At 41.0% G+C, this 19002-nt stretch overlaps 1 protein-coding gene across 2 annotated transcripts in view; it reads left to right on the top strand.

Annotated features, from left to right (window-relative positions):
- The window catches only part of GAD1 (glutamate decarboxylase 1), a 42336-nt gene extending 24860 nt beyond the window's left edge, over positions 1 to 17476 (top strand). For both annotated transcript variants that reach the window (XM_054044513.1, XM_054044512.1), the window contains exons 11-17: positions 651 to 767; positions 1063 to 1127; positions 5488 to 5566; positions 7542 to 7691; positions 9456 to 9563; positions 10488 to 10577; positions 12911 to 17476. In XM_054044513.1, coding sequence (XP_053900488.1) covers positions 651 to 767; positions 1063 to 1127; positions 5488 to 5566; positions 7542 to 7691; positions 9456 to 9563; positions 10488 to 10577; positions 12911 to 13084 — 783 coding nt within the window. In that variant the 3' untranslated portion in view covers positions 13085 to 17476. The remainder of the gene's footprint in view (positions 1 to 650; positions 768 to 1062; positions 1128 to 5487; positions 5567 to 7541; positions 7692 to 9455; positions 9564 to 10487; positions 10578 to 12910) is intronic.
- Positions 17477 to 19002: the final 1526 nt, after the last annotated feature.

Below are 19002 nucleotides of genomic sequence, written 5' to 3'. Positions count from 1 at the left end.
AATAACAAATTAATGTTTTGTAAAGCAGTGAAGAGGAATCTTCAAAAGTTGGTGTTCAAGAGTACCTATTCTAACTAAGCTGTAGCTTGCATATTAAATAAATATATTTTTGTAGCTATGCTATCCCAGTAACAAGTAGATAGGTATATTTTAAATTGTATTTAATGAAGTTCAAAGTCATCTCCGTTTGATACGACTTGCAGTTGCACTTTTAAAATTCTTCTGTATACAAGAAAGATCAAAGGAACAACTGTCAACTTAAAATCACACTTCTGTCTGAAGTTTTTTATTTTTCATTTATTTATTTTTTGCTTAATATTGTTACAAGAGTCTCCTAATTGTACCATAACTGAAAGAGATCAGAGACCAAATTTTTCTTTGTTTTTTTACATTTGACAGCACTTTGTATAATCAGTTTCCCCATTTCCCATGTCGCCAATCAGGGAATCAGTTTTCATTGTTGTTTGTGGGGGCTTTTATGCAGCAACAATGGAGACAAAAACATTTAAAAAAAATTGAAAAATTGAGTAGTTAAACCACAAACGTTGACACGGGGACACAGAGGCAGGTGAAGCATCTGAAATCACTTTTAAGTCTGATTTTTGAGATGGACCATATTTCACACTGAATCAGCATTATTTATATTGCAGGGACATGTTCCACTTTATGTAAATGCAACCGCAGGCACAACAGTGTACGGGGCCTTTGATCCAATAGAGGAGATTGCAGACATTTGTGAAAAATATAACCTCTGGCTCCATGTAGATGTAAGTAACTGAACAATCTGCTCAAACTAATCCTAGTGACAGAGGATTCTAGTCTGCAAATGTTTCATGTTGAATTTAAATCTTTACTATTGAGCAGTGCTCATCTTTCCTGTGATTTTGATTTTAAGAGCATTGCAAATAGATATAGAGCCCCATCCTAAGAATCCTCCACATATTTAACTTCCATTAGAAGTTCAGTGGTCAGAGGGTTTAAAGGGCTGGGTGCGTGGTAAACTAAAATATTATAGACTTTTCAAAAATACTGACTCTTTACCTGTTCTTCCAACACTTTCAGGCGGCTTGGGGAGGTGGACTTCTAATGTCCAGGAAGCATCGTCATAAGCTGAATGGAATAGAAAGGTACTGCACACGGCTTATTGGTGTTGCTATTTATTTATAGAGTTGTACATGGTCTTTCACAAATGTATGAAAGGACAAAGTCCCTGCCTCAAGGAGCTCACACTGTAAATTAAACAGAAACAACACAAACAATAAAAGATTGAACAGCGGGTTGAAAACTGCACTGGAGAGGAGGTCAGTGATGGAAGGCAAAGTGAAAGGTAAGTTTGAAGGAGGACAGGGAGATTGTTTAGCAAATAGGAGGAGAGGAGACAGTTCCAAGAGTAAAGTGTAACTTCGAAGGAGGCACAATGGGAAAACTAAAGAGAGAGGACAGGCTGACCTGTAGGAAGTGAGATTTAAGATGGTCTGGGCCTTGAGAATAAGGATTAAAAGACTAAACTTGGTGTGGGGGGAAAAAGGAATGCTGGGAAGGGATTTGAGAGAGAGAGAGAGAGAGAGAGAGAGAGTGTGTGTGTGTGAGGGGAAGGTTTATGGGAATCCTTACCTGGAAGCTCTTTGCAATCACTTCCAGTAATTATTGAGCCTTTATTCTAGCTACAGATGAATTTTCTATAAATGAGAGCCAATGATCTCAACTAGAACAGGGGTCACATCTGGGTATGGAAATTGTATGGGGACCCATGAATGCTCATGAAATTGGAGTTTGGGTGCAGGAGGGGGTGAGGGTTCTGGCAGGGGGTGCGGGCTCTGGGGTGGGGCCAGAAATGAGGAGTTCAGGGTGTGGGAGGGGTTCCTGGCTGGGGCAGGGAGTTGGAGTTCGGGGGGGAGGGATCCTGCTGGAGATGCGGGCTCTGGGGTGGGGCTGGGGATGAGGGATTTGGAGTGTAGGAGGGTGTCCAGGCCGGGACCGAGGGGTTCGGAAGGAAGGAGGGGGTTCTGGGCTGGGGCATGGTGTGGGGGGTGAGGGCTCCAATTGGGGGTGCAGGCTCTGGGGTGGGGCTGGGGATGAGGTTTGGGGTGCAGGAGGGTGCACCAGGCTGGGACTGAGGGGTTTGGAGGGCAGAAGGGGGATCAGGGCTGGGTCAGGGGGTTGGGGCATGGGGGGGTCAAGGGTGCAGGCTCTGGGTGGCACTTACCTCAAGCAGCTCCTGGAAGCAGCGGCATATCCCCCCTCCAGCTCCTACGCGGAGACACAACCAGGCGGCTCTGTGCGCTGCCCCGTCCGCAGGTGCCGTCCCTGCAGCTCCCATTGGCTACAGTTCCTGGCCAATGGGAGCTGTGGGGGCGGTGCTTGGAGAGGGGGCAGCATGTGGAGCCCCCTGGCTGCTCCTAAATGTTTGCCCACCCCTGAACTAGAGGGACACATGGTGGGGTCACAATGGCAGCAGCTTTTGGGGACAGATCTTCCCTCTCCATGGCTGAAAAGGGCAATGACAGCAGAGCTGGTACCATTCCATTATGCAGGGGTAGAAGGATTTGTAGAGCTCACATAGGGGTCTTCCTGCATCACAGCATCACAGAGTCACTGCACTTCAATGTGCAGGGGACTTGGGAGGTGTGACTAGTGGTTCCATAAATACACTGGTCCAAAAGCTATTCCTTCTTTACAGCAGGACACAAGTGCTGTGAGGGCTACTGAAAGCCTAAGGCTACTGTAGTGTCCAGAGAATGGTCTGTGGGAAATATACCTTGCCTCCATGGGCCTTTATGACATTCCCTATTACACAGCCCCGTTCATCTGGATGTTCACTGAGGCAAGGATCTGACCTTTACTGAATAACCTTGATTCAAATCAACCAAATTTAAAACAGGCAGGAAGTTCTTGCTGAACTTGACACAGACTCATGTGCCGGTAACCTGCATCATCAGGGCACTGTCTTGGTCCACAGACTGTGTCATAAGACAGACCCCCTATGTATTTCCAAGCTTATCCATACCTCAACTATGGTCCAGTCTAGTATGATAAGCAGACTTTTCCACAGGTATGGCTCTCATCCAATGATGGCAAGGCCTTAACCTATGTGAGGGTCTGTCTCTTGACTCACCTGGCCCCAGTGGATACTGCTCTATCAGCAAGAACTGCCCATATGCATGTAAATCAGAAAAGTGCTGCATACCCAGACACCATACAAGGTGCACCATTAATATGTGCAAGATATCTGAATCCCCAAGGAAAGCAAAAAGGCATTTGAGGTAAAATCTACCCCTGGCTAGCCAAATTAGCATGGAAAAGCCTAGCACAAAATTCCTTCCATACCCTAGAGGTAGTCATTTCTAATTCCCAGGGTACAAAGGTAGATTTAATGTAGCACGATAAAAGGAAACAATGAAACATAAGCACTTGTAAAAGCCAAAATTTCCCACCAGTGGGAAATTTAGCATATATAGCAAACAACCAGCAAAAATAGGATAAAGAATGAGGTGGTGGGTGGGGAAATAATGTGGACCATCCTGGTGCAGAGATCAGGAAAGCAGTATGAAGCACTTGGCAGGGAAACCACAAAGAAACTGAGCCACACAAACCCAGGTCTAACCACTGGCCAATTGAGTTGGCCAGCCACTCTTATTATGGCAGTAGGTCCACTGAGGAGCTATAGTGCCAAATTCTGCCCTTAGGCTCTATTCAACCCATTGGTGAATCAGGACAGAATCTGGCACACTGATGCTGACCTGAGGGCAGCTGGGGCTAATCATTAAATCCCAACTCTAAGCAGTGACTGAAAACAGCAGGTCCCAGTGGGTGCTGTGATTTTTCTCACCACAATAAACCACATTGATCTGCAGTCACTGGTAGAAGACACATGCTGCATAACTGATTGCAGCAGGCCCCAGCTGGGAGCTGTTAGCACTCTAGCCAGACTTGGTATACCCAAAAATACATACATGCTCTGAATGGCCTTCTGCCATGGAGACAGGGCCTGAATGAGCTATCCTGGTATGCCCTTTTATTGTACAAGGCAGTGAATGGTGCCCTTATGTTAAAACCCTCCTAATATCCCCCTTTTTAATTTTTTAATATGTCCTGAGAAAACTACTTAAAATTCTCTCATTCTTTTGAAACATAAAGATCAGATTCTGTAACATAGATGGTAAATTGAGACCATATCTCACCAGTTGAAAATATAACAAATAAATTCTACTTCCTAAATGTTTCTTCTAATATGCCATTGAGCTTTTTTGAAAAAAATCACATCCCATACAAAGTCTGGTTTCTATGCAAAGAGGTCAGATTGTGCTCTATGCATGCAGGGCCTGTATCGGACTGCATTACACAAAGAGGAGTTCCTGGAGGGACTACGAGTTCCCAGAGGTGCAGGGTGACCACACATGCTGCACTATTCCTTTGGTGGATGTGCTCCATTCTCCATCCCTGAGATAGCTCTGCTAGCAGAGGCACACCAGCTCCATTTGTGGCCACTAGGGTGGACCAGTCACTGTGCTCCCCAGAATGCAGGGACTATGATTATTTCTGGCCCTTGAGAGGGGGATGCAAGGAAAGAGAACGACTCTTTGAATTGTCCTTCCCCACCCTGTGTGCACCCAGGCAAATACCATGAAAAATCTCACCTATACTATATATTTTCTCTCTTTAAAGAATCTAAATACATAGTTACACAAGGGGATATTCAGTAGTTAATAAGATGGAATGGAGAGGGCAGTAGCAGCAAAATGTTGGAACATTTCTTCTAGCAACGCCCTGAAACTATCTAGGATAGTGTGTTTAAAACACAGGACATCTCACCTGCTTGGCAAGTAAATTAACTGATCTTGCACATTCATTGACTCTTCAGCCTAAAAAGTTTATACATTATATGTTTGGCGTGCACTGTAGGGATTTTTATAGCCTCTTAACAACCTATATGTTTGACAAATTAACAAGAAAAAGATCCCTTAGAGCTTTAGCTGGAAAAGTGGGTATGAATTAGCAGCTTCTTTTCTTTTTTTTTCCTACTGGAGAACTATAACAGCACCAGCCATTTAGCAAAGAACTACAGATACCTGGAGTGTGAGAATGTCTCCATAATTCCCTGCCCACCTGCAGATACTTTGAACTAATCGAAGCTGTCGTGCTGTTTTTGTTATTCCTGTTAGTGCTGGCTCCAGAAGGTGATTCTTCTGGGAATAAAGTTATAATATCAAGTAATCAGCATAGTTTGACACTAATTAGTTGACATTAATTACAATACCAAGTAATCACTATTGTCTGACACAGTAATATCAATCCTGGAAGAACTGCTTTCCTAGGCAGCACATCTGGGAAAAGTGACATCAAAGACAGATACCCTCCATAGTTAGATCAATTAGGCAAAACACCTAACCTGTTTTTGACAATTCTCTTGTCATTACACTGGCTTTACAGTGGTGTAAGTTTATCTTTGTTTTCCATATCTACTCTGAGGGCATCATTCTTTTGCAGAGCCAATTCGGTCACATGGAATCCACACAAGATGATGGGAGTTTTGTTACAATGTTCGGCCATTCTGATTCGGGAAAAGGTCTGTTTTATATTGTTTGATAGTCTTGCAATAGAACAATTAGTGAAATGAGCCCTGATTTTTTAGGACATGCTGCAAGGCCTGTTTCTTTGTAGGCTTCTTTCTGAAGGTAAAAGTTGGATAGATGTATGTTTGTTTTATTTGGAGGAGGAGGTAAGTACTTTTTCCTTTTTCAGCTTTTGGTTAACATTATAAACACCATGGGGCAAGATCCTCAGATTGCTTCAATGATGTCAGTGGAGTCATGCTGATGTATACCAGCTGAGGATCTGGCCTTGTGTTTTTATAAAACATTGTACATGCACCCTGTGACTTGATAATTGGACAAATGTTAAGCTTTAAAAATAAACAGCAAACATTTTGCATTGCACAAGTGGCTTAAGAGTTTAAAATCTTGTTGGAAAGCAGCCACATTACTTTTTGTTCTACTCCAGAAGCAATTTTAGGACTTTGTCATCAATTGGAGCAGGATTAGGATCCAAATACTTCTCTTTCAATATGTGAATATTATCATCTATGAGCAGGACATTTTAATCTTTCTAATTTCCATTAACTTGTCTAACTACCAGTCTTGGAAATGGGTACTCAGAGAGGCAGTGTGGTCTAGTCTCTAGTGCAATGTTTCTCAACGACCGGTCCGTAGACTGGTGCTGGTCCCTGAGAGCTCACTGACACAGTTTAGGAAGGCAGCAAGGTGGTCCCTGGCATCAAAAAGGTTAAGAAACATTGGTCGACTGGATATATCACAAGAGTGGGACTTGGAAGGCCTCAGTTCTAGTCATGCCATGATCTACTGAGTGACCTTGGACAAATCGCATCATTTCTCGGTGCTTTCCTTCCCCAACATAAAATTGCTTTCCTTTATAAAGTGCTTTGAGATCTAAAGATGAAAGTATAGTCTACGTTCTTAATATTATAATTCAGAACATGAGAACTTTGGTTTCTCTTTATATTACTGTGTAGAGGGGTCGGCAACCTTTCAGAAACAATGTGCCGAGTCTCATTTATTCACTCTGATTTAAGGTTTCGTGTGCCAGTAATACATTTTAACATTTTTAGAAGGTCTCTTTCTATAAGTCTATAATATATAACTAAACTATTGTTGTATGTAAAGTAAATAGGTTTTTAAAATGTTTAAGAAGCTTCATTTAAAATTAAATTAAAATGCAGAGCCCCCAGGACCGGTGGCCAGGACCCGGGCAGTGTGAGTGCCACTGAAAATCAGCTTGTGTGCTGCCTTCGGCACTCATGCCATAGGTTGCCTACCCCAGTATAGATCATATGCAGTCAAGGAAAAATAGTGTTACTAATTGAGCTCGTGAAGAAGTAGAACAGTTCTTTTTCTTTTTATTGTTAAAGCATACTAGATGTGTCTAGTATGGGCCCAGTTATGCTCATACTTATTACTGATGTTTAGTAGTACCAGAGTTGGGCCCTAAATGTAGTTGAAGCCTTCCTCCACACTTTAAGTTAATTTATGCACCAGAATGAGCTTACGCAGTCTCACAGTTCAATATAAACATATAGCAACAAAGAAAATAACAATGAAAAATTAACTCTTAAAAGTCTTATTTTCTAAGAAAGAGCAGTCTCAAATTCTAGAATCCAGGAGTATAAGGCAGGAAACATTTGTTTGGAATACTAAGAATTCAAATACATTTAGGCTGGCATTTTCAGTAATATTATTTTTAAGTATTGTTAAAACTTATTTTTATCTCAGTGTGATATGCATGTAATGTCTCAGTGTGATATGCATGCAGCTTCACCACTTGTATAATCAGGAACGTAGACATCTAAATGACCAACTTGAGAGCACAAAATTATGTCTACAGCTTATGCCCTCAAAAGCAGGTCAGTATCTGAAAATGTGGTCCCTAAAAGCATAATTTTTCTACAATATATGTTTGTTTATATATATTCAATGGATATATTTATATTTACATATGTGTTATATATATTTGTTTTTTCATAATAGGGTATACTTCAAGGTTGCAATCAGATGTGTGCAGGATATCTGTTCCAGCAAGATAAACAATATGATATATCCTATGACACTGGAGATAAAGCAATACAATGTGGTCGTCATGTGGACATTTTCAAATTCTGGTTGATGTGGAAAGCTAAGGTAAACAATAAATGCCCAATTAAAATGACTCAGAAATATATTTCATTTGTGTGTATGTAAGAGAGAAAATACCTACATTGTTTCTTTAAAAGAGTTGTTTGGACTTTATGGAAAACTTAGAAAACAAAGTTTGGTTCTATGAAGAGCTTTGCCTGACAAAGGACAGCAGGATTGGTTCCCAAGGCTCTGAGACAGCAAACACTTAGGCTCATGCTTAACATTAATCACATTGAAGTCAATGCGGCTTCTCATGTGACTAATGTTGAGCACGTGCATAAGTATTTGTGGGATCGAGGCCCAGATTTGCAGGTAAACACATTTTCTTCCTGTTAATAGGTCTTTCTTGCCAGGGCCGGCTCTAGCTTTTTTGCTGCCCCAAGCAGCAAAAAAAGCGCCGCCCCCCGAGCCCCCCCGCCGAGCGCTGCCGGAACCCCTGCGCCGCCCCCCGCCGAGCGCCGGAGCCCGCCCCCCCCTTGCGCCGAGCCCCGCGCCGCCGGAGCCTGCCCCCTGCCGAGCGCCGCCGGAACCCCCCTCCAGCGCCGCGCCCGCGCCGCCCCCCCGCCGAGCGCCGGAGCCCGCCCCCCCCCATGCCGAGCGCCGCCGGAACCCCCCACCCCGAGCGCCGAGCCCCGCGCTGCCCCTCCCCGCCGAGTGCCGCCAGAGCCCCCCCCCCCAGAGCCGCGCCACCGGAGCGCCCCCCGCCCGCGGAATGCCGCGCCGCGCTGCGCTCCCCCCGCCACCCCTTACCAGGTGCCCCGCCCCAAGCATGTGCTTGGATGCCTGGTGCCTGGAGCCGGCCCTGTTTCTGTTTCTTGCTCTCTATTTCTCTACATGAAATTGTAATACTCTGTGGCCATTCTGTAGTGTTTACTACAAATTTCTTTAATATTAAGAGTGAGGGAAGCAAATAACAAGTATGCTTCTCTATTTCTGTTTTTTAAACAAAATATTTTTTCAAAGTTTTCTCTGAGTTATCAGAGAGTCTTTAAAAATACTGCAGCAAAGGAAATACAACTGAATAAAATATTAACATTCAGATTTGCAAAAGCATGAAGAATTATTGGAACATCCTAAATTATCTTTTCTTGTGTTCATTTTACCAATTACTGTGGTATCCAACACAAATTTGGTGGCAGTTCTGAGTACACTGAATACCAGTTCTTTCTCCAAATCAAATCTTTTTGGGGCTGCAGCTCCAGGACATAAATCCACCAATGATTAATTAAAATTGAACTGTGACCCATAACTTGAAAATATTATATGTATAATACTAATCACCATTGACTGACTACAGAACCCTGTCAACCCTGAGTTCCCCATAGATCAGTTGGCCTTCTAAAAATCAGTCTAGCATGTGTTTTCAGTGCCTTTGGCTTTCTTCGACAAAATCAGCAGTCATTCGGTCCACACTGTGGCCCTCTCTTGGCAGACCAACCTCACTACAAACATTCTCTTTTGTGGTTGAGAGCCTGGGCAGCGGGTATCATAGGCCAGGGGAGACTGTGCGCCCCAAACAGCCTGGCATGGCTCCATCCAGGCTCCGCCCCCAGACCCCTTCCTGCAGTTCCCGTCGCTCTTCCGTGGCCCAGGCTGGCTGGGGCTGGGATGGGCCGGCCTGCCGCTAGGACTCAGGACAGCTGGCACTGGGGCCAGGGCTGCGCCGCCCACCTGGCACTCGGACTGCACCTCCTGGCTGCCCGGCATTCCGGGGGAAACGGAGGAGGAAACTTTTTTAACTAATAAAACATTTTCTTTTTAAAATAGGGTACAGTAGGATTTGAAAATCAGATCAACAAATGTCTGGAATTGTCAGAGTACCTCTATACTAAAATTAAAAACAGGGAAGAATATGAGATGGTTTTTGATGGAGAGGTAAGTCATTACATAGACCAAAAATATTTTTCATGTAACCTGACATCTGGGAACCAAGTTTGTATACATTTCTTGGAGCAATCTTGAAATTTCTTCAGGTTTCTCAAGAACTCATGTTATGTATGAAAAAGAACAACATGGCAACTGACATCTGGGCAGACTTTTGGCCAGACACATACTGAACTTCTATATGGATTTCAATTATGAACACAGGGATTCCTCCCCTCTTTTCTTTTCTTTTCTTTTCTTTTCTTTTCTTTTCTCCTTAAAGGACTGTATTGGGCCACAAGCTGAACACTTCAGATGGTATTTATCAACAAAGAGCCAGATTCCCATAAGAATGTAGTGCAGAGGAACTGGTTTGGCTTCTCAGATTAGGGTATGAAGATGGCCTTAATAAAGCCTATTCATGCTGACATTCCAGAGGTTGTCACTCCTGGTTCTCTGAAAGCTGCTACCTCCTCGGCTGCTGGTGCCTCTGCATAAAGTCTTGGTTGATACATGCTTTGTCTCTTCATTTACTAAGAGGAGGAAAATTAGTTACCAAAAGACAGACCTATCTGTGTAGGATGTCACTGAATACTACTGGGGGCTGTCTGGCACTGGAATCTTGGAAGGGACATCCTCTTAAGATTGCATAAGTGTTGAACAATGTTTGTACTTCATCAGCACTCCAGAATATTGTAAAAGGGACAATACATAGTGAATCCAAGATGGCAGCTGCAAGTAGACTGAAGTAGCAATATTATACAGAATTGATTGTTTCTTAATATATAGAACTAACAGCCTTAATAAAATGTATGGACTCCACTTCTGTAATAAAATATTCAATAACAATTTATTGTCCTTCAGGAGATTGGTGTGGGTGATCCATATATTCCTATTATGTTTATCCACTTATTTGTTTGTTTTTTCTTTTTTCAGCCTGAACACACAAATGTATGTTTCTGGTACATTCCTCAGAGTCTCAGGGGCATACCAGACTCTGAGGAGAGAAGAGAAAAGCTACATAGGGTATGCAGCTCACATTAAATGTATAATATATTGATTCATTTCTGAGCCAGAGGGTTCCATTTATCTAAAATAACATATCTCTGCATGTGCTGATTGATGAGTCTGATTCTGAGCCAGGTTTCCAAAATAGAGTTGATGGAGATTTGGGATTTCCGTTTAGCAAAGGAATGGGGAATTCTGTAAAATCGTTGTTCTGGAAATGTCAACACATGGTATTTCCAAAAATAATTGTTTCCTGCAGGACCCTGGCAGCTGCTCACTGAGATTGTCATGATTCTTGACAATGATCCTTATCATTTTCACAGCTGCTTTTCAGTGATGGGTGGAAGTGACAAGAATAATGTCCCTTTCAGTCCACATCTGTAAGATTTTCAAGGGTCTGTGTCTTTGGGCATCCACATCATGCAGACTGTCTAGGACCAGGAAGCCCAGGGCTTCAAGACTCCTAGGCCAGCTAGCTCCCTGGGCTGCCCAATTCCTGCAGCCTGGGGAGTCAACAGCTCAGAGAGCCATCGGGCCCAGGAGCCTGGAATCTCTGGGATCCAGGAGCAGTCTCCATGGTGGGACTCCTCTGAGCTGTGAACCATGGAAGCCTGTGCTCCTCAGCAGCACACCAGCTGAGCTGGCAGGAACCCAGGCAGGTGGTTAGTCAGTTTGTTGAACCCCATACATTGCTATGAAACACTTTGGGTACAACAAATCAGCATTTTCTAAACCTATTCCACTGGAAAATTGCAGACCAGCTCTACCCCAGAGTTCCATGTTATGACTGGCCTCTGGACCTTGACACTTCCTCTCCTGTTCTTATTGGGGCTGAAGTTATATTTCTCCTTTGAAATCAGACATGGAACATATCCAGTTCTTCTAAAGTACATTGTTTTGTGGCAGCATTTTGGATAGTTAGGATTGGGGTGAGGTTAAGAATACAAGAGACAAAAAGAGATTACAGTTGTCAAGATGAGATAATCAGGCCCTGACCAAGAGTTTTGTGTGGTGGGAATAGAAAGGAGAGGGCAGATTGGCGATATTGTAGAGGAAGAACCAGCAGGATTTTGTGGCAGCATCATTGTGGGGAAAGAAGGACAGGAAGGAATTAAAATTACTTGTGTGAATCTATGGGACAAGATGTCTAATGGAATTGCCAACGGTGATAGAAAAGAGAGGGAGAGGGAAAAGTCTGGGAAGAAAGATGAAGTGTTTGATTTGACCATGTTAAGAGTGAGCTGATGATGGGACATTGTGAGACATCAAGGAAAAAGTATCATATGGCACCCAGAGATAGACACTGAATGGCAGGGGCTAGGTCAGGGGTGAAGTAGTTCTGGGAACCGTCATTTTACCTTGCCTGTGTACTCTACCGAGTCTTCTCAGATAGACTCTTGATTTCACAAGACTAAATTGTGTCACCCTTAGTCACATAGAGTACTACTCAAGATGAGTAAGGGGGCAGAATCTGACCCATAATTAGGTAAGGAAAGGCAAGGTGCTCTGCTCTTTATTGACAGATACTATGCAACTGTTAAGACTTTGATGGAATTTTTTCTTTGAAAGTGAAAATAAAGAAGATAATTGTAATAACTTCATGGTGCTGTAAAACCAATCCAAATGTTTTCATGATTTAAAAAAAAAAATACCAGTAGAAAGTTTTCTTTATACAATAGGGCTGGTTGAAAATTTTCCATCAAAATTTTTGACAGAAAGGCTTTCTGAGTAAACAAAAATTTTAATGGAAAGTGTTTCCTTTCCTTGTTTTTTATACAAAATCTAAATTTTCCACTGAAAATTCCTACAAAGACAAAAAAAGTCATGTTTGTTAAAATTTTCCAATGAATTCTTTTCCTGACCTGTTTTAACAGTTAACGATGCACTTTCAGTGTTTGTCATCCAAATACTGAAACATTAAGAAATTGAAAATAAGACTATAAACCAGAGTGAAATTGGCTTTGTTACTTTTCATTGTCCAAACTATAAGAATTCCAATAATTAATCAGAGAATAAATAGTGACATGTAAATTTAGATTTGTAAATTCTTCCAGTACTCTAAGATGTTATTAGTAGCTTAATAAGGAATACTGTTTGCTTAAGCTATGGTTTTTAAGATGACATCGTTGTTAATCATAACATCTTAGATTATTAAGTATGGAAGAATTTAAACATCTAATTTACATATCACTATTATATATATATATGTAATCAAGCATTTTTTTTCTACAGTATTATGTAAACATCTATCACTGGTGTAATTGCTCTCTTTTCTAAATTAAGAAATGTGGTGAATAGTAAGAAAGGAAAAGGGTTCTAAATTTCTTTCCTGTTTTGTTTTAATTATAAAGGTGGCACCGAAAATCAAAGCTCTGATGATGGAGTCAGGTACCACAATGGTTGGATATCAGCCACAGGCAGATAAAGTCAACTTCTTCCGAATGGTTGTCTCAAACCCGGCGGCAACTAAGTCTGACATTGACTTCCTCATTGAAGAAATAGAAAGATTGGGGCAGGATCTGTAATACTCTTGGCAAACTATTTATTCCTCTAGTCCACTGTTTTCCACCTATTTTTTACCCAGTTCTGCAGAAAACCCTTTAAGGAAATTCCCTTTCTAAATGTTCCGCTCTCCTAAGACACACAAAAATCTGTAGGTTACTGCAGAGGTGCTGGAACAATTTGTATACTGGGGGTGCTGAGAGCCATTGAACCAAACTGTAAACCCAGTATATGATGGAAACCACTTCAAGCCAGGGGGTGCAGTAGCCCACACACACCCCAGTACCCCTAGTTCCAGCACCTATGGGTTACTGAAACATCTATGTATTGGTAGGTCATTTTACTGAAAGAAAATATATTATCTTGACGTGTACTATTGATTCTTATTTTAGTCTGTTTATTATAGTCAGCAGGAAACTAATAAGTATTAAATTAGGAATTAAGAACTCTGCACAATATGTATGTACAGTATATATATATATACATATATATATATATATATATAAATGGTAATGAATTTAGAACTAGGCCACAGCATGTTTTCCACTTTAAGAGAACTAACTTTTCTTTCAACAGTTAATGATGTGGACAATGTGCAGCAGATCAGTCTAACAGATGCAAATAGCTGTAAAGAAACATTTTTAAAAATGTAGCTTCTTAGGAGCTAAGGAAAATGTTTAACAGTATTAAACCTTATTGTTGGTGCTTCTCTCACATATAAAAACAATGGATCCTAAAAGCACCCCCCAGTAAGATAGTTGTATCTCCCCTTTAGTGTCCTATCAGGGGATAATAGTAGCAGAGTCATTGTAACAGGTATATTATTGCTGTATTTTTAGAGATTAATTTGTGTAGATTGTGTATATTATTGTTAAATGACTTTGTGAAAAGGAATTAAATGTAATAGTTTTACAGCAAGATAACTGTTCAATTCTAGGTATATGAAATATTTGCTTATTTATATGCAGAGATTTACCATGCTAAAGAGTTGTCTTGTATTTTCTTCCATTTGTAATGTATCCTATTTATATATTATTGAAGTTCTAAATGATGTTTATGGTATTTTAGTGCATTTGTGAGCCAAAGAGACGATAAAAATATTAGTTGACACTTTCATTTATATAATAGTGCCCTTAAAATAACAACTTACAGTTAATTTTACTGATCATTAGGAATTCTAACATTGTATATAGACTCTAGTATAATTAAATCCCTTTACTTTAATAGACTCTTCACCTTTATTAATTGTAATGTCTGCCTGTACGTCTGGTGTTCTGAATGCTTTTCTAGTGAATATTGGATAATAACCAAGGCCCCTGTACTTCTGTTGTAGTTCAGGACCAATCTCTCTGACTAGTTTAGCTACATTCTGGGGCAAGATTCCTGAAGAAAATCTGTACCAAATCTGTGAGATTGTTAACCAGGTTTATTAATGTTTTGTAGAAGGGGATTCACTATGTATTTTGGAGTTTACAGAGGAAAAGAAAAACTCACCACAGAATGTTTAAATTCAGCTGGCTTGTCACCATAGTTTTAACTGATCAGACATTTCAAAATATAGACACAAGAGTCATCTGCAGCCCATTCAGTTTTTAATAACTAGGTAATCAGTTCTACAAAGTACATGATTTTGTACTGGCAGACCAGCAAAGTAGTGGAATCAAATAAAGGCTCAATAGTCCTCTGTCTACAGAATGACTATTGTCCTGATAACTGAAATCTGCTGATTCAAAATCTTTTCAAAATATGCTGCTATGGCTATTGTACAGGAAAGTCTGTAATAAGCTACTTTTCTTTCAGCTCTGAAATAAAATTTAATTACATTAACAATATTCTATTAAAGGATTGTAAATAGACACATTTTGATTTAAAACTACAGCAAGACTCTGTCCAAAAAGATCCTCACACTTTGTGTTATTTTTCATTTATTTAAAGGGGGTTAGACACTCAGCACCTCGCCGCCCCACTTTATGCCATGTGAACAGGCTGCAGTAGCATGAAGGGGCCCTAAAAGCATTGGCTGTAGCCAGAAGAGGGTTCCCTTAGTACAGGCAATGCAGAAGACATATGTAAGGTTGGCTTAGTCGGCACACTGGAGGCAGGGCTGGAGAAGGGAGGAGTGTGTCGGGCAGGGCCACATCACAGCACTAAGCAAATTCCAGACATCACTGCAGCTCATTGGACAATCCAGGGAGTCAGCCATAACTTACACATTCCCCCTAGGTCTTTCCAGCCCCTGGAGCAGCCCAGGATTGGGAAGGCACAAAGGTGACCATGGTTCCCTTGGGCTGCAAATTCTATGCTGTGCCTCACCTGTGGTCTTTAGAGTAAATACCAGTTGGATATTCAAAACACCATGTCTAACCTGTCTCATATAGCCAGAAAAGCCTGGGGCATTTTGACATTCTGTGAATGGAAAAACTGAGAAACCCATTTCAAGAGTCTAACATTAGTTGCAGTGGGCCATGCTTCTACAGTCTTGAATTTTGATCTTCCAGAATAAATATTCCTGACATCTTCCCTTCTTTGATGCTAGCACCTTTGGTATAAAAGTCAATGATATAAGGTCTGAATCCTGCTACCATGGATATTGTCAGCAACAGTGTTGGTTCTGGCTTCAATCTTTTAAAATCAAATGCCATTCTCTCTAGATGCAGGCCATTTCTCATTAAAGGTTAGAGTTCTCCTACTCACAAGGCTGTTCTCAGGTGTTCAGAAACAAATTCTTCTCTTAGAAAGGAAAAGGCTGGATTCATTTTTGAAGCATAAGCTTATAGATGAGATTTTTCTCCTCTGAATAGTTCACTTTATTCAAAGACCTGCTACAGAAGAATACAGCATCTCTCTACTCTTCACAGTGTATGAAAAACATTATGGCCTATGATAGTCATTGCCAAGACATCTGACCAGCCTTGAAAGGGGAGTCTACTTCTTCCACACACAGCAGCAGCAGCCTCTTGTGGTTTCTTTGACCAATTTTTAGCTTAGAGTTTATGACCCCCTTCATTCCCTCACTCAGGGAATCTCAGTGACAGTACCACTGGAGAGGTAAGATGCAGCCTTCATACTTTATGCTCTAACTTTAAAATCTTAACTTTCTGTCCCTAGTGTCCAGATTATCACCACCTTATAACAATAATATCTGAAGAACTCTATACACTTTAGAAACATATGTGGAAGCTAAGTAATAGGATCCCCATTTTGCAGACTGGAAAAGGACAAAGATCATGCAGCAAGTCCTGAATGGTATTGGCTGGGAACAGAATCTCATTCTCCTGAGTAGTGTGCAAACTGTAATTTGATTACTACAAATTGCTTCTCTTCCATTTGGCCCAGTTTCTTCTTTTGCCGGATCAGAACTACCAGACTGCTCTAGCTACTGCCCATGATAGTATGCATCTAGAAGTGACATTTAATAATGTAGATCCTGCTGCCTATCACAGAGTCATGAAGTTTATCTTTGAGGTGGTTCTCGCAGCCATGAGAATTAAATTTATCTTCATACCTGATGTATGGGATTTTTTCTTTCTGGTACCACTGTATATTAGTTTTGTGGCAAATGATGCTCACAACCAGTTTCTGGTGTCTCCTTGTGATTGATGTCGGTCATTAGGATATTTAGCAGTAATGACTGCCCATCGCCACCAGCACAGGGTCCTGGTTTACCTCAACTCAGATAGCTGATTTAACAGAGCCTTATTTAGGGGATGGCCATGGTCATCAATGAGACAAATTCTCTCTATTTCCCTTTCAGTAGTCAATCTTCATCTGAGTAATATTCTATGGCTTCTCAAACAAAGACCTCTCTGGAACTCTCCTGTTCTTAAATCCACACAGCAATGTGGGAGAAGACCAGAAAGTGTGAAGCAATGGATGAGGTGACTCATTCTAAGAAATACAATTATAGATGAGTAACTCAATTTTCCTGATGTAATGAGTTGGTAATTTACTCTGAGGTTGTGATTTCTTCTTTAAAATCTTACTGACAAGCACTGTACTATTAAGGTGGGTGAATTCAAAGTACCTTGACAAATGCCAAATAGAGGGAAGATGCCAAACTGGAAATTGTTGCTTCGGTGTTTACTAGCTGATGTATTAGATTTGGAAAAGGATAACCAAAGCAGCTGTTGATTTTAAGTAGGAAAAGTCCCAGTTTCAGTTGTTAGATCTGTTTTTGGAGAACACAGCAAGATTCTACCATTCATGGCAGATACACAGAACCAAGGTTCTCAAGAATAGCCCAGAATTTTAAAATCATCATTTATTCAGGGCACAACATGATTTTTGAATGGTGACGAATAAAAAGAAATTTTTTAAACAGAATCTCTGTGTTTTGTGGCTAAAAGAACTGTGAAATTATAAAAATGATATGCAATGCAATTTAAATTTTTCAATAAAAATGTATCTTAAAATTGTTTCATTTGTCTCATATTATTTGTGAGTTCTCTGCTTTTCCTCAAGAACATGATACGTACATCTCGCAGCAAATCTTAAACACTAAAAACAGTGAGCCAAATCTTAAGGACACAACACAGCTTTTAATCCTGAATTCAGTGGGAGCTTGCATGCATACAAGCTGCATAAGAACTTCAGTATTCAGATATGAACAGAGTAATGAAGTTTTACTACTTCGCAGGGATTGTGGATCATCTGGTGAAAAGCATAAAGCAGAAACATCTCTTCACCTGGTACTGCTGAAAGCCCAGTTCAGCTTATTCACATAAAAGTATGTGAGTTTAGTGTGACTAAGATAGGGGGTTCTCAAACTTCATTGCACTGAGACCCCCTTCTGACAACAAAAATTACTATGTGACCGGGGGAGGGGGGCAAAGCCGAACCCTGCTGCCCCAGGCTAAAGCACTCAGGCTTTGGCTTCAGCCCTGTGTCCCAACGAGTCTAATGCTGGTCCTGGTGACCCCATTAAAATGGGGTCCTGACCCACTTTGGGGTCCAAACCCATAGTTTGAGAACCGCTGGACTAAGAAGAGGTGGACCAAGCTCTTCTGGAAGACAGAGAGCCAAATATTTGCATTTCACTGCTATTTAAAACTAATATCCTTGTAGCAGAGATCATCATGAGCCCAATCATAGGCCCCCAATCCTGCAAAGACTTGTACACGTGCTTAACTTTTCACACTTAGTAGTTCCATTGACTTCAGTGGGACTATTCACACTGTGTAAAGTTAAGCACGTATGTAAGTCTTTGCAGGATCAGGGATCATATACTGCAAGGGGAATTTTGTATGTACAAGAAATATAGGATCAGGTTTTGCAAGTGTGGTCAGAGGTGTTATGTGTATTAACTTGCATCCTGATCTTGCAACTACCTGATCCTGCAAAGCACAGGTGCCAGACTGCACCCACACACAATCAAATGCAAGCTCAAGGGCTACCTGCTCATTATGGGTTCAGACCTACAAGGCGCAGAATGCCCTAGACCTGTTGCAGAAAAGCATTTAAGTGCTTGTTTAATTTTAAACACATGAGTTTTCTTTTGGAAGTCAATGCAACTACGAACGAACGTAGCATTATGTATGTTCTTAAGTATTGTGTTGGGTCAGGGCTAGAATGCTCAACATCTTGAATGACTGAGCATTATAATACACAATCAGTTATAGTAAAATGATTCATTTAAACATATGTAAATTAGGTTTAAATTTTTATGTTGTGAATGACCTGAACAAACTTTAAAAGAAATCATTTTGTAAAGACCCAGTCCTGTGGCCACTGAAGTCAATGGGAGGTTTTCTATTTATTTCAATGGAAGCAGAATCCAGTCCCTGATAAGTGAAATACAATGGGAGTTTTGCTAACATAACAACTATAGAATGGGATTCTACATCAGAGCTGGGGAAAAAATTGTGACATCTCTATACTATTTGTAAAAATAGGCACTGACATGTATCAAGGTCATACACATTCAGAATATTATAGCTAATAT

Source organism: Malaclemys terrapin, chromosome 11, assembly GCF_027887155.1.
Source record: "Malaclemys terrapin pileata isolate rMalTer1 chromosome 11, rMalTer1.hap1, whole genome shotgun sequence".
Taxonomy (NCBI): Eukaryota; Metazoa; Chordata; order Testudines; family Emydidae; genus Malaclemys; species Malaclemys terrapin.
The sequence above is the reverse complement of the archived record's forward strand: the minus strand, read 5'-3'. Positions and strand labels throughout refer to the sequence as shown.